The sequence below is a fragment of the Elephas maximus genome, chromosome 10, assembly GCF_024166365.1.
Source record: "Elephas maximus indicus isolate mEleMax1 chromosome 10, mEleMax1 primary haplotype, whole genome shotgun sequence".
NCBI lineage: Eukaryota > Metazoa > Chordata > Mammalia > Proboscidea > Elephantidae > Elephas > Elephas maximus.
Genome location: NC_064828.1, coordinates 104,558,212 through 104,573,995, shown reverse-complemented (window position 1 = coordinate 104,573,995; position 15,784 = coordinate 104,558,212). Strand labels below are relative to the sequence as shown.

Genomic DNA, 15,784 nt, shown 5'->3' with positions numbered 1-15,784 from the left:
TTCTTTGAAGCCGTGGAGGAATTTGGTAGGAATTTATAACTCTTAAAATTTGAAAATTACCGTTTAAGACCTAATGAAACCAATTTTCAGGTAAGAAAACCTTGTGTGACTCCTAGAATTTCTGCATGCCTGAGGTTCAGAATAGAATCAGCCAATAAACATCCTTTCCTGTACGTGGAAGACCCTGACAAATTTGAGTTAATTTAATGAGATTATTGTTGTTGTTATGTACGTGCCATTGAACAGTTCCCACTCATAGTGACCCTGTAGGACAGAGTAGAACTGCCCCATAGGGTTTCATAGGCTGTAATCTTTACACAAGCAAATCACGAGGTCTTTTCTCCTGTTGAGTAGCTGGTTGAGTTCAAACTGCTGACCTTTCAGTTAGCAGCCAAGTGCTTTAACCACTGTGTCACCAGGGCTCATTTTTAAATGAGATAAAGTATTCAAAGTGCTCATTACAGTACCTGGCACTAAGGAAGCATTCGTTAAATACTCTTCCTCTCAGGTTCAGACGGCCTGTTCTTGTTTTATATGTCAGTGTTATACATTTTCTTTAAAATAGTTCTAAACTCATGAATTTCATGTCATCTCTCAGAAACTTTGACCCAAAATGAATACACTTAAGCTAGTGTATTTAACAGTTATTGGAATTTTGATTTGCCTAATTACAGAACAGATTTTTAATATATCAAGATTCTTTAAACCATATATAATTTCTATGCTCTCATTTCAGGTAGTTGCATTTGTAAATTCATGTCCAATTAAGAATACATTTTATTTTATATTATTTTAAATCTCTTCATGCTTCCCACCAATGAAAATTCTTGAATTTCTATCATAGATTCTACAAGAGAAACTGATTGAGGTGGTTACAAAAAACAACACCCTTGGATTTTTTTTTCCTTTTTTTTCTTCCAGGAAATTTGATTTTAAGAAATTAAGAATACTTAATAAAAACACTGATTGATACTTTAAAAAAAAAAAAAAAAAGATTTTTTTCTCAATCATAAATCTGAAGATTTGACTTATTTAAAATGTAAAAAATTTATTTTAAATTAAAAAAAATTAACTAACTGAAGTAAAACTGTTAGTAGTTTAGGAAGCAAAACACTTTTAACCACTTGATCGACTTCACTATGTTTCAGTTCTGCACTAAGGGTGCCTTGGTATTTGTTCCCTAAGTGTCTTTCGTGGCATGTGCTGGTTTAGCACTCCTTGCACAGAAAGCTATGTACAGTCTTTCTGTTAAAATATTTTCCAAGTATATTGCTTTATTTTTTCATCCATTTCTTTTTTATAAAATATATTTGAGTTAATAATTGTATAAAATAGAAATTATTGTTGTTTGTAGGCAGTTGACTGGTGGAGTTTAGGTGTTCTAATGTATGAATTACTAACTGGAGCATCTCCTTTCACTGTTGATGGAGAGAAAAATTCCCAAGCTGAGATATCTAGGTAAGTTTTAACAAAATAAAATAACTATGCTGTTTTCTCAAAGAAGCTGGTCAATTAGGCCGGCGAAAAAAATTATTGCTTTGGATAGACAAAAAGATGTTTACATGGTAAATTTCCATGTTAATCTAGTAGGTATATACGTAACTTTTATATTTCTTTATATTATGTGTGCCAAATTAGGACTTAAGTTTCACAGGGATAGTGTCCTAAAGCACGTATCACATTGTTTTATACCTAGTTGTTGTTGTTAGGTGCCATCAAGTTGGTTCCCACTCATAGCCACCCAGTATACAACAGAAGGAAACACTGCCCGATCCTGTACCATCCTCGATGTTGTGCTTGAGCTCATTGTTGCAGCCACCTTGTCAGTCCACCTTGTTGAGGGTCTTCCTCTTTTTTGCTGACCCCCTGCTTTATCAAGTACGATGTCCTTCTCCAGGGACTGGTCCCTCCTGATAACATATCCAAAGTATGTGAGACAAAGTCCCACCATCCCTGCCTCTGAGGAGCATTGTTGTTATACTTCTTCCAGGACAGACCTGTTCATTCTTTTGGCAGTCCACGGTATATTCAGTGTTCTTCAGCAACATCACAGTTCAGAGGCATCTGTTCTTCCTTATTCATGGTCCAGCTTTCGCATGCATATGAGGCAATTGAAAACACCATAGCTTGGGTCAAGTGCCCCTTAGTCCTTAAAGTGACATCTTTGCTTTTTAATACTTTAAAGAGGGCTTTTGCAGCAGCTTTTCCCAAAGCAATACATTGTTTAATTTCTTGACTGCTACTTCTATGGTACTGATTGTGGATCCAAGTAAAATGAAATCTTTGACAACTTCGAATTTTTCTCCGTTTATCATGATGTTGTTTATTGGCCCAGTTGTGAGGATTTTTGTTTTCATGTTGATCCGTATTGAAGGCTATAGTCCTTGATCTTCATCAGTAAGTATTTCAAGTCCTCTTCACTTTCATCAAGCAAAGTTGTGTCACCCACATAACACAGGTTGTTAAAGAGTCTTCCTCCAATCCTGATGCCCTGTTAGTCTTCATATAGTCCAGCTTCTCAAATTATTTGCTCAGCATACACATTGAATAAGCATGGTGAAAGAATACAGCCCTGACACACACCTTTCCTGACTTTAAACCACGCAGTATCCACTTGTTCTGTCCAAATGACTGCCTCTTGGCCTATGTACAGGTTCCTCACTTTAAACCACGCAGTATCCGCTTGTTCTGTCTGAATGACTGCCTCTTGGCCTATGTACTCGTTCCTCATGAGCATGACTAAATGTTCTGGAATTCCCATTCTTCATAGAGCCTGACCATACCAAGTGCTGATAAGAATGTAGAGGAACTAGAATTCTCATATATGCCAGGGAGAATGTAGCTACAATCACTTTGGAAAACAGGCGTTTCCTTAAAAATTAAAGATCACCTACCATATGATCAATCATTCCACTCCTTGGTATTTACCAAGAAAAGTAAAAACATACGTCCGTTCGAAAACTTTGTACCCGAATGTTTATAGCAGCTTTATTTGTCACAGCCAAGCCAGATGTCTGTCAACAAGAGAATGGTTAAACGTGCTGCTTATCCATACAAATGTAGTACTACTTGGCAGTAAAAAAGGAATGATCTGCTGATGCACGCAGGAAATGTGGATGAATCTCCAGATAATAACTCTGAGTGAAAGAAGCTGAGCAGTATAGATTATATACAATACAATTCCATTCTAGAAAATGCAAACTAATCTGTAGTTACAGAAAGCAGATCAGTGGTTGCCTGGGGACCAGGATGGAAGAGGGATTACAAAGCACAGGAGGAAAGTTTGGAAATGATGGGTATGTTCGTTATCTTGACTGTGGCAGTGACTTCACAGGTGTGTACATATGTCAGAACTATCAAGTTGTACCCTTTATATGTGGGCAATTTATTACACATCAATTGTTCTTCAGTAAAAGTTTAAACATTTTTGAAATATATGTTTTCCAGGACAAGGTTGGAAGTAAATAATTTCTTATTATTCCAGCTTACTTAAGACCAGAGTTAAGTGATCAGGAATACTTTTTTTAAAAAAATCATAAGTTTAAGTCATGCCTGTCATGAACAGTTTTAAATATGACTGCTTATTTTTAATCTTTTGTTGCATTTTGCTTGACAATTTGAAAATCCCTGAGAATTATAGGAAACCTTGGGCATAGTCTTGAGACTTTGTTCCATTGGCGAGGTCATACATGTTGTAGTGACAGGTGCAAAGGAAAGTCTTAGTGTGACACCATTAATTAATGACCCCTCTGAGTAAATTCTCCTCTTTCTCATTGCACATACACAAGCGATCTTCATTTTGTCGTTTTCCTTTCCTCTCTAGATCTGCCTATAGAAAGGTAGTATATTGCTTGTTATGATGGCAGGAATATTCTGGACCAAGTGATGTTTAACTTCAAATTGTTTTTACTGCCTGTATCTCAATCAGTTGACATTCTGGTTTTAGAAAGAGAAAGAGCCTGAATCAGATTGTCTAAAATCTTAAACTAGAGCAAATGAATTTTTCAAGAATTTAAATAGGATTCTTTTCTCTTTAATCAATTAATTATTCCCTTTTGCATGTTGTCAGTAATTTTGTTTAAAACTTGGTACTAACCTGTGATTCCATGTTTGTGACCCAAGTTTACAAACAGTATAATTAACGAATTCAACCTTCTTTACCTTTTTCTTTCAAGATAATCATTCCGATTGTCCTTCCTGGTATAAAACCCTTCATAACCTGTTTTTCATAAAATATGTGTCATTCAGATAGATGTATCATTATCTCATCCCCACGTGTCTTAAATAGCCAAGGCTTTTTCTCATCATTGAATTCTCGATTCCTTAATTAGTATGATCTTCCTTGAACTCTGCATGGTTTCTTTCTTTCTTTTTTTTTTTTAATGGTTCAAAGTACTGTATCATCCAAGTTATTTGCTTGCCACTTGTTGTCTGCAGACAGCCTAAAATCAGAATAAAATTTGTTCTTGAATATCAGATTTCAACACATAATAAGAACTTAGAATGAGAAGAAAACTTAAGAGTCTAACTCTCTCCCCAGTGTAGAAATCTCTTTATCAGTGTACCTGATAAACTGTCATCTCCTTTCTGTTTGAATGCCACCCATGGAAGGGTGACATTATTGTATAAGAGAGTTTTTCCCCCTTAAAATGAGCTTAAGTGGTTATTGTTAGGTGCTATGGAGTTGGTTCCAACACATGGCAACCCTGTATAAAACAGAACAAAACACTGACCGACCCTGCGCCATCCTCGCAATCATTATGCTTAACCCCATTGTTGAAGACACTGTGTTAGTCCATCTCATTGAGGGTCTTCCTCTTTTTTGTTGACCCTGTACTTTACAAAGCATGATATCCTTCTCCGGGGACTGATCTCTCCTGGCAACGTGTCCAAAGTATGTAAGATGTAGTCTTGCCATCCTTGGTTCTAAGGAGCATTCTGGTTGTACTTCTTCCAAGACAGATTTGTTTGTTCTTTTGACAGTCCACGGTATATTAAATATTCTTCGCCAACACCATAGTTCAAAGGCATCAATTCTTCTTCGGTCTTCCATATTCGTTATCCAACTTTCACATGCATATGATGCAATTGAAAATAACCATAGCTAAAATTAGCCTTCTGTAATCTCTGCAGGTTAGTACTGCTCCTGTCTTCCAAAAACATTGAATAACTCTGTCGTTTCTTTTAGACATTGCTTCAGTTGGTTGAAGATAGCTTTATCTAGATAAGCCTTTCTAGTTCCTTTAACTGTTCACATGGCTTGGTTTTCAGATTTCTCACATCTCGGTACCATTTTGGACAAATATAAAATAGCCAGCATGATAGATTTGAGTGATTGCTCCCAGCTTTTCTGTGAGTTTGTATCTTATTTTTACTTCTTGTATGTAGTGTGTCCTTTTCATGTGTCTTCCACTAGCTTCCCTTGCCTTTCTGTGTAGAACCTTGTCTTTTAGGGTGTGTGTTACTACTGCATGAGAAGGTATCCCTCCGAGAAGGAGCCCTTTGCTTGCCTGGGGCTTTGCCTCCATAAACCATGATAATTGAATATTGCCTCACCTGAGAATCAGGATGTAGAGGTCCTATTTACATCACTTCTGTCATCTCTAACAGGCTTGTTTCTTTGTCTCATTGTCTCTGCCTTTGAAATGTAGAAAGAGATGGCTATTATCCATCAATAAAATATGCTTTATTAATTTGTTTTATTATATTATTATAACTATATCATATAAACCCAGGTCTAAATATTATCCAAATAATGGCATTAAAAAGAGCTCTAGTCAGTACTGTTTAGATCAGGGCTCAGCAAACTACGGCCTGCAGGCCAAATCCATTCTGCTGCCTGTTTTTGGATGGCCCACAAGGTAAGAATAGTTTTTACACTTTAAAATGGTTGAAAAAAATACCAAAAGAAGAATAATATTTCATGAGATATAAAAATTATATGAAATTCAAATGTCAGTGTCCATAAAGTTTTATTAGAACAGAGCCGGGCTCATCATTTGCATAATGTCTCTGGCTACATTTATGCTGTAATAACAGAATTGAATAGTTATCTCAGAGTCCATATAGCTTGCAGAGCCTAAAATATTTACTGTCTGGCCCTGTATTGTGTAAAAATTACCCCAAAGTATAGTAGTTTAAAACAGCATGCATACATTATCTCACAGTTTCTTTGAATGGGGAATCGAGGTACAGCTTAATTGGGTCCTCTCCTTCAGGGTCTCTCACAGGCTACAAGCAAGGCATTATTGGCTGGGCTGTAGTTATATCAAGGCTCAGCTGGGAAAGGATCTGTTTCCAAGTTGACAGGATTCAGTTCCTCGAGGGTTGTTGAACTGAGGACCTCATTTCCTTGTTGATGATTGACTGAAGACCACCCTCAATTCCTTGCCATGTGGACCGTTCCAACATGTCAACTTGTTTCGTCAGAGCGTGCAAGCTGAGAAGGCAACAGAGAAGAATCTGTTATGAAGATGAAAGTCACATGTTTTGTAACCTACTCATGGAAGTGACATCATCTTTAAAAACAATCATCTTTAGTGTGTAATAATGGTTATAAGCAAGTCACTAGGTTTAGCCTACCCTAACTCGTACACCATGGGGTCAGACCATTGTGATCCATTCATTGACTGATTTTCAGAAGTAGGTCACCAGGCCTTTCTTCCTAGTCCATCTTAGTCTGGAAGCTCCGCGGAAACCTGTTCAGCATCATAGCAGCACACAGGCCTCCACCGACAGAGTGGTGGTGGCTGCATGATGTACACTGGCCAGAAATCAAACCTGGGTCTCCTGCGTTGAAGGCGAGAGTTCTATCACTGAACCGCCACTGTCCTTGGCCCACACTTGGGGAAGGGATTACACAAGGTGGTGGAGAAAGGAGACAGGGATTATCAAGGATTAGAGTCTGCCTACCAGACTTCCTTACAAAAAAGTTTGCCGACTCCTGATTTAGGTAATCAGTTTGTTATCTGCCCTCCCAAGGAGTAGTTCCCGTAGGGTAATTGATTTTGTGCAACTTCCTACAATCTTCTAAATACAAAATAAAGACTAACTCTTACATTTTATCCGTGTTGATTAATCAGTTGACACCTTGAATTAGCCGATTTGTTTTTTTTTTTCCTTCATTTTTTGTTTATAGGTGTCTTGCATTTAGGGTTATATATAAATAAATTACAAGTATTATTTCTTACCCAGTCTCAGATTTTCCTTGGCTTTCTTATCGTTATGTCTTTATGACAGCATCTTTTATCAGCATATTTTATAAAGCCTTCTTGACTCCCAGTGTGCTAGTCGGTTTTTTTCTTCCTCGTTTTAGGTATTTTTGTACCCAATAGCAAAGTCTGTGTTTCCCAGGTTTTTTTTTTTTCTTTTTTAATTATGGTGAAAATATACACAGCAAAACATTCATACCAAACTTTTTGACGAGTTACTCAAAATCTATTAATGTTTGTCACAGTAGCTATTCACCTGGACATTCTTCTGCATGACATAATTGCAACAGCTTCAGACGAGAACCTAGTAGGGGAAGGGATGTAGCAGGGAGAGGAACACTCATAAGCCTCAGCTTTGTTATCTTCTTTCTTCTCATCATCCTTTTAATCTTTCTACTCCTACTTCACTTGCATAACGCATGGGGGTGGGAATGAAGCATGCTGTATTACTCATGTGCCCTCATAGCCACTCTCTAGGGAGGTAGAGGGTTTGGGGCTCTGAATAATCCTTCCAGTTATGGAGAAGGTGCATCAGAAGCACAATCGGTCTGGTTATCAGTTTTTATGCTTCCTTTATCCTTCTCTGCGCCACCTCTCTGCTCTGGCTATATTTCCAGAATGATGGCCTGTGTAGGTACTTAACTACTGCCTCTGGTCACTACCCCAGCCAGTTCCTCACTGTTCCCATCAACCGGACATCTCAAAGCTCAGCCTCATACATACTAGCCAAAGTTGTGGAGGGAAGAAGGCAGCCTTGCATGTTCGTGGCTCTGTCATTTATTTTGGTCTCTGGAGTGCCCTGCTGTCCTCATGAGCTCACTAGCGTATATGTCAGCATCCTTGCATAGTATGTGGCGTCCTGGCAGGGCCTCATTCTTTTGGACAATAAACAACCTTGTCTCTGTGCTGACTCTTGCTGTCTGCCTCTGGCTCTTTTCCATTTAGCTATCTCTCTGAAATTCCTTGCATTCCACTCGGCTCTTGGCTCTGTATACTCCCTTCATTTTATTGTTACCTGTAGCCACTTGGCCCCAGGGGACTCCCAAGATCCAGGTTCTGTATTGCCCACATCTCTCATCCTGCCCCCAGAGATAATGGGTGGGTGCGGAAGTAAAAGCTTTGAGAACATTGACTGGACCACAGAGAAGAGTGTAGAAAGGAAGAAGGATGGGGGGAGGTCTGCCGGTGAAAGCCATAGTAGGTATGAAAGGATCCCAGCTCTACCCTAAGCCATGGCCACCTCTGAGCGAGGTGTAGTAGATGGAAAACAATTAGATGGTTATCTATCCAGTAAATATTCGTTGAGTACTTGGCTATGTGCTAAGTACTGGGCCCTGGGAATAAAGCAGTGAACAAAACAAAGAATCCTGACTCACTTAGAGCTTTCATTTTAGTTGGGAGAAAGAAGTAAAATAAAAATAGATATATATAATATGCTATAAATGTCTTAAAGAAAAATAAAACAATTTAAAGGGATAAGGAGTGGGCAGGCAGCTATTTTTGATAAAATAGTTGGAGAAGACCTCTCTGATAAGGCAACACCTGAGTAAAGACCTTAGTGGCATGAAAAAGTGAGCATTGCCCATTATTGCTAATTCTTTTGTGTTAACTTTTAACTTAGTTCTTTATTATTATATTTTAGTGAACATATGAAACGCAAGGAAAATTTCGTAGGTTCACTTTTTACCCTAATATTTTATTACAAAAATTTCAAGCATATGGAAAAGTTTTTTTTACAGTGGACACCTAGATTCTACCATGAGTATTTTACCATTCTTGTGTATTATGTATCTGCCATCTATCCATCCCTCTGTCCATCAGAGTCTTCATTTTAATCTTGATGTCCTCACCCTGTTCAATCTGTAAATCCTGAAACTAATGGGTTGTGGATTTCTTCTGCCACGGGTTTTCAGAAACCTAACATTCGTGAATGGGAAGAAATGTCATATTCATTTTTATATTATAGATTTTAACTTTATTTCATTTTGTATTTTACATGTAACTCACTCCTCAAGCCATTTGGAGTTAATTTGGGGATGTGATATAAGGCAAGGATCAAACTTGTTTGTTTCCCAAATAGCTGGTTTCCCCAGCACACCTGTTGAACAGTGCAGTCTTTTCTATGTTGGTTGGTCACTTTTAAAAAATAGTGTAAGTTTTTTTTGTATACCTGGATGATTTTTCAAGTTTTTTTTGTTGTTGTTTGTTCATTGTATTTGGTTGATTTGTTTTGCTAGCACCTCAATTTTTCTATTTTGTTTTATAATACATTTTAATATGTAGTTAGGCAAATCCTTCCCTAATTATCTTTTTTTCAGAATTTTCGTAGCTGGGTTGGTATGTGCTTATCCTTGGAGATGAATACTAAAATCATCCACATTCTCAAACAGATGTTGGAATCTTAATTCATATTAGTATTTCTTGGTTTTTTAGAAGGGGTCTTTCTACATCTGTAAAACAGGGATAATGAGAGCAGCCTTTTGATAGGATTGTTGCATGGATTAAATGAACATAAAGTATTTAACGTGATACACCAACTCAAAGCTGGTTCTGATTTTACAGAGGGATATGAGATTGATTTGGGTCCTACTGAGTTGCAGTTCATTTCTGGAGTTTCTCAAGTCCATTTTGAAGCAAGAAAAAAATAACTGGGTTGTTACTAATGCAGAAATCAAGCACATTGGCATAAGTAAAGTGGCAGCAACACTCAAGAAATCTCTCTCTGCCCTTGTTGCAGAATGCTCCAGTATTGTTAGGACTGGGAGTCTCACTTCTGCAATGCCCATTCTGCGTTGCCAGCAGTGGTCTCAGGTACAGATGGACATTCACACTCACAGGTCAATAGGCTATATAATCTGGCACAAGTTTTACTTTGGTTTATAGAAAGGTGCAGGACAGGAAACAATATATCGGCATGACAACGTTAATCACATCTTCATCAGGGTCCTTTCAGCAACCTGGGCAGGACTCCCTGGCCCACAGTGGACACCTTCAGTGACAGTGAAGAGACCGTGTAGGTGGGTATGGACTGCCCCAGCATGGAGGGGCCCCAGCACAAGAACTATGCCTGTAACTGCCCATGAGCATAGCTTTTCCACAAGGATACCCTTAGGTATAAGAGATGATACAGAGTGGCTTGTGTTTTCTGAAAGTCTTTTCAATAGTCCTGGACAAGAAGAGCCTCAGGGCCTGTGTGCCCACTCACAGACCTCCCAGTTCAGATGCAGTTCGCCTGTCAGGAGTCACTTACATAGTAACCTGGTAGAGCCGAAGGTTCACTTTTTTTTTTTAATAATTTTTATTGCTTTAAGTGAAAGTTTACAAATCAAGTTAGTCTGTCACATATAAGCTTATATACACCTTACTACATACTCCCATTTACTCTCCCCCTAATGAGTCAGTCTGCTCCCTCCTTCCAGTCTCTCCTTTCGTGACCGTTCTGCCAGTTTCTAACCTTCTCTACCCTCCCATCTCCCCTCCAGAAAGGAGATGCCAACACAGTCTCAAGTGTCCACCTGATACAAGTAGCTCACTCTTCATCAGCATCTCTCCAACCCATTGTCCAGTCCTTTCCATGTCTGATGAGTTGTCTTCGGGAATGGTTCCTGTCCTGGGCCAACAGAAGGTTTGGGGGCCATGACCCCTGGGATTCCTCTAGTCTCAGTCAGACCATTAAGTCTGGTCTTTTTATGAGAATTTGGGGTCTGCATCCCACTGTTCTCCTGCTCCCTCAGGGGTTCTCTGTTGTGCTCCCTGTCAGGCCAGTCATCAGTTGTGGCTGGGCACCATCTAGTTCTTCTGGTCTCAGGATAATGTAAGTCTCTAGTTCATGTGGCCCTTTCTGTCTTTTGGGCTCATAGTTATCGTGCGACCTTGGTGTTCTTCATTCTCCTTTGATCCAGATGGGTTGAGACCAATTGATGCATCTTAGATGGCCACTTGTTAGCATTTAAGACCCCAGATGCCACATCACGTTTATTTTAACCAAGTGCAGTTCAAGCAAACAGTGTGAGAAGAAGGTAAATCCAAGATGATCATCTGGAGAACAGGTTTAAGCCTGCTGTAAGCTGTTTCTCTGCACCACCCAAACCCAGATCTCTGGCCCTGTTCCTGAAACTGTGGTTTTCTAACAGGAATGGACTTCAGAGCCTCTCTACCCTGCTAAGAAAACCCTGTGCCACCCCATTTATAGGGACAACAGGGAGCCCCTGGACCCTCAGTGAGTTGCCTTCTTAGACCTGCTGCTTGACTCCTCTCTTTAGTGTTTGAACTCAGTCTGGCTCCAAGACCGTGCTCTTACTCACCGCACTGTGCTGTCTCTTACATGTTTATTATCTGTTTTTGTTCTGTAACAGTTGTTAATATTTTAATGCACAAGATATTTATGTAGACTCAAAAAATTGAGTAACTTTATCTCCATGTACACTGTATTGTTTCTTAATTTCAGTCTTTCTCTTTTGTTCTTTATCATTAAATTATCGGTCTGGCTTTTAAGAAGGAAGAAAGGTACATTTGGATTAGATTGTTTTCTTCTGTGCCCTTAGAATAAATCCAGATATCTCATCAAGGAATTTGATGATCTAAATTTTTTATTTTCCATAGTAAGTAGCAGACTTTTCTCTGTCTCGGAGCTCTCTCTGCCTCGTAGAGCTTGCCTGCCTGTTTTCTAGTAGCAGATGCTTTCACCCCATGAAGAGCTCCTTGCTCTAGTGCCTATTTTCAGATATCAACAGCTGAGCCATATCCAAGTGGTTCTGACTCACCTGGTCTCAGTCTTGCTTCCTCTGCACTCCTGCTGGCTCCGTGTGTTTGCTGGCACACAGGGAAAGATGAGTGAGGCAGGTTTGTTGGGCTCTCTCCTGTCCTTTTAAATCTGAGTGCTGAATTCAGTGTATCTGTTTTCATCATGAAATCTTTAATCATAGAATCTAATCCATGGATAGGAGGTCTAATCTGCCCTAAGCCTTCCCTTTTTTTTTTTTTAATCAGATATTTGGGATGGTAGTGTCCTATCAGGGTTGATTTATACTGAAAAATGGTCCAATACTTTTTGTTCCTGTTAATTTTTAAATTTCAGAAATTGTTTCCATGGTGTCTTATTTAACTATCTTCATTTCCATTGTCCACATATAGTTCAATTTCAAAATTTGTTTCACTATACTGGCTTTTGCTTTAAAATGCCAGCACCATGAAACTTAGTCCTCTGGTTGTTTTAACAGCAGGTTTTATCTGCCTACAGGAGAATATTAAAAAGTGAGCCTCCATATCCCCAAGACATGAGTGCTGTAGCCAAAGACCTGATCAAACGTCTTCTGATGAAAGATCCCAAGAAAAGATTGGGATGTGGTCCACGTGATGCAGATGAAATCAAAGAGCATCTCTTCTTTCAGGTAAAATGTACTGAACAGATGCCTTCATACCCCTCTTGTGTTCACTGTGCTCAGCATTCTTGGTGGACTGAGTGAACACCGTGCTTCTTGGAGTCTTTCCCCTGATTTTCACATACAGTTGTGCCTTTTATAAACGACAAAGACTCTTTAGGAAGGACCAGCATTCTACTTGTAAAGACCTAAATGGTATTTTTTTCTTCTAAATGGAGCAGAGATGGGGAAGACTATAATAATACTCAATTTTTACATACTAAATATTCTCCTGTTAGCGACATGTTTCTTAAAATGACACCTGTACTCTCGAAGCCTCTCTTAGTGTATGTACAATAGCCAAACACAAGTGATAACGCTGGTGATGGAAACCATTACAGCCACAAAGAGGAAAGAAACTAACTGAAAGTCAAGATCAGACTGTGTTTTAATCCTGACTCGTCTGCCACCTCATCTTCAAGTGAAATGGTCAGTTCTTATTTCTGGGCTTCAGTTTCCTCATGGATCAAAGAAAAAATGTTGAATTAAATGATCTCTTAAAACCCATTTTAGCTGAAAAATCTAAAGAGCTATATAATTTCATGAATTTATCTCCATAGCATCCACCAGGGGGCATAATAGAAACATTTTATGTTGATTAAACATAACTGAATTTTATCAATCAAGAAATACAGGTTTTTACATTGTACCATCCCTGAAGTCTGTTTGTATCTTGCAGTGGACAGCATCTTACTATTCTCGTTGGTAAAGCTTTTTTTTCTTTCTAGTGGTACATAATGGGAAATCTTAGAATTGATGTAGATTCGAGGAAATACGGTAATAGGAAAGCTGTGGGATTTAATCCAGTAAGTATTATCTGAAGTTGTTTTAAGTGACTCGAAGGAACATAAAGAAAACAGAACAGATGGTTGGGTTTGAATAATATAAAAACATAGCAATTAATCAGACAGTAAATGTCTGCCATGAGTGGAGGGGAACCTGGGACTGTCCATGGGGGAGATCAGAGACAGTGTTTAGAAGGCGTGAATATAACGACTGAGAGTGGTTGCATCAGTGTGGTAGTCGGCATCATGTAAGATTACCAACATGAGCAGTTACACGATTCATAGTAAATTGGCTTATATTTTAATCTTGCCAGATGACCAGGAGGAAAAGCAAGAACAGTGGTAGAGCTAAGTAACATTGCCTCTAGAAAATAGGAACATTCTTTTAGAATCGGTATTCGTCTTCATGACTGTGAGGATGGCTCAGGACCCGGCAGTGTTTCGTTCCGTTGTGCATAGGGTCACTATGAGTTGGAACCGACTCGACAACACCTAACAACAACCACAACGTTCATATCCATAGAGTATTTTAAAGCCCTTTATTGCTTTTTTTTTTTTTTTTAAACTTAAGACCTTTCTCAGGAGTCTGAGGACAAAATATTTTTTCTTTGATATCCCTAAGGGTGAACGTGGGTGTCTTGGTGTCCCCGCCTGCTTCCCAGAGGACACCAGATCCCAAAGTGATGTGAAACCGTAGCATCTCCCAGTCAGAAAATGTGCTCTTGCTTGAATGCATTTGAATTGTAGTGTTGGTGAAGAATATTTAATATGCCATAGACTGCCAGAAGAACGAACAGATCTGTCTTAGAATATATACAACCAGAATGCCCCTTAGAACCAAGGACGGTGAGACTTTGTCTTAGGTACTTTGGACATGCTATCAAGAGGGACCAGTCCCTGGAGAAAGCCATCATGCTTGGTAAAGCAGAGGGTCATTGAGAAAGAGAAAGGCCCTCAGTCAGATGGCTTGACGCAATGGCTGCGACAGTGGACTCAGACAGAGCAGTGATTGTGGGGATGGTCCGGACCTGCTGTGCCTGGGGTCTCTGTGACCTGGAACTGACTCGACAGCACCTAACAACAGCAATAATTGGTTTGAAATATGTGCCCTATTTTTAGCCTCTCTTTCTACTAATCAATTAGAATTCCAAATTATAGTTGTTATTTTTAGGAACTATATGTTCACTTTGTTAATTTCTACTTTGTACCAATTTTCTTTCTCTCCCTTAGAAAATAAATTGGGATGATTTAGCTGCCAAAAAAGTGCCCGCACCATTTAAGCCAGTCATTCGAGATGAATTAGACGTGAGTAACTTTGCGGAAGAGTTCACAGAAATGGATCCCACCTATTCGCCCGCAGCCCTGCCCCAGAGCTCCGAGAGGCTGTTCCAGGTAACCCCCCAGCGTGTGCATGCGTGCAGTGGCCATATGTGCGTTGGAAGAAAGGATTACTTTTCCTATATTGAAATTGTTTTTCAGCAGCATAAGAAAAGTTTAATCTTTTCACAATTATTAAATGCAAAGATACTGCGAAATGCTGATGAAGCTTATGATTTGCTGAATAGCAGATATTGTTTATGGTTTATTGTTTATATAAAGAAGTGTTGATTTTATACCAGATGTTTTGTTTTTTCAGGCTTTTTTAATAGAAAATTGAGTACTAATTTATTTTACCTCTGTTCATATGAAATGTTCTTTAGTTAATAAGGTGTTTTCTGATTCTTTATCTTCAGTATATAATCTTAACTGCTTTCCAGCTATTAAAAAAAAAATTAGAAAGGGTTTTATTTTTAGGAAATGGTTTATCAAGATGCTCCATTTTATCTCCATTTAAGATAAAATATTCTATCAGATGGCATCATGCCTTGACTTCTTTGATTCCTGTAAGTGCATCTATTGAGGGATCTGATCTGGTCACATTCTGTATCACCAGTGTCTGGCACAGGGCCAGGATCATAGCAGATATTAGAGAAGTGTTTGTTGAATGAACTAGTGAATGTTCTCGCGTGAACTGACCCATCGTACCGCTCTTGGTTCAGCACATCATTCTGCCGTTAGATGTTATTTCTTATTGTAAACCTCAATTTTAAATTTAGTTCTGAAAAGGTAAAATAAGAATCAAGTAATCGCTGAATTAGAAACTAATTGTAATGAAACTTGCTCTTTTTCTAGTTTGAAAACTGGTAGCACTGGACCGTTTTACCTGATAGCTATATCTTTTTTGAGAAGATAGCTGTGTGTATTAGCGAACTTTTCTCAGCCGTGCTAAAGCATACAGCTATGAGTCAGATTTCAGGGGTAGAATGGGAAGGAAGTATTTTTCTGCCTTTCATTTGGAATTGGTTTGATTCTACCAGAAGATGGCATC

The 15,784-nt window shown here is 38.8% G+C and overlaps 1 protein-coding gene across 8 annotated transcripts in view; it reads left to right on the top strand.

Moving 5' to 3' along the window:
* Window positions 1-15,784, top strand: part of RPS6KA5 (ribosomal protein S6 kinase A5) — a 199,889-nt gene that overhangs the window by 152,386 nt on the left and 31,719 nt on the right. For 6 of the 8 annotated variants that reach the window (XM_049898427.1, XM_049898428.1, XM_049898426.1 and 3 more), the window contains 3 exons: window positions 1,355-1,458; window positions 12,451-12,601; window positions 14,647-14,808. In XM_049898427.1, the coding sequence (XP_049754384.1) occupies window positions 1,355-1,458; window positions 12,451-12,601; window positions 14,647-14,808 (417 nt within the window). Of the gene's footprint in view, window positions 1-1,354; window positions 1,459-11,348; window positions 11,431-12,450; window positions 12,602-14,646; window positions 14,809-15,784 lie in introns of those variants that run through there. The other 2 variants (XM_049898430.1, XM_049898429.1) reach the window with 2 other exon arrangements.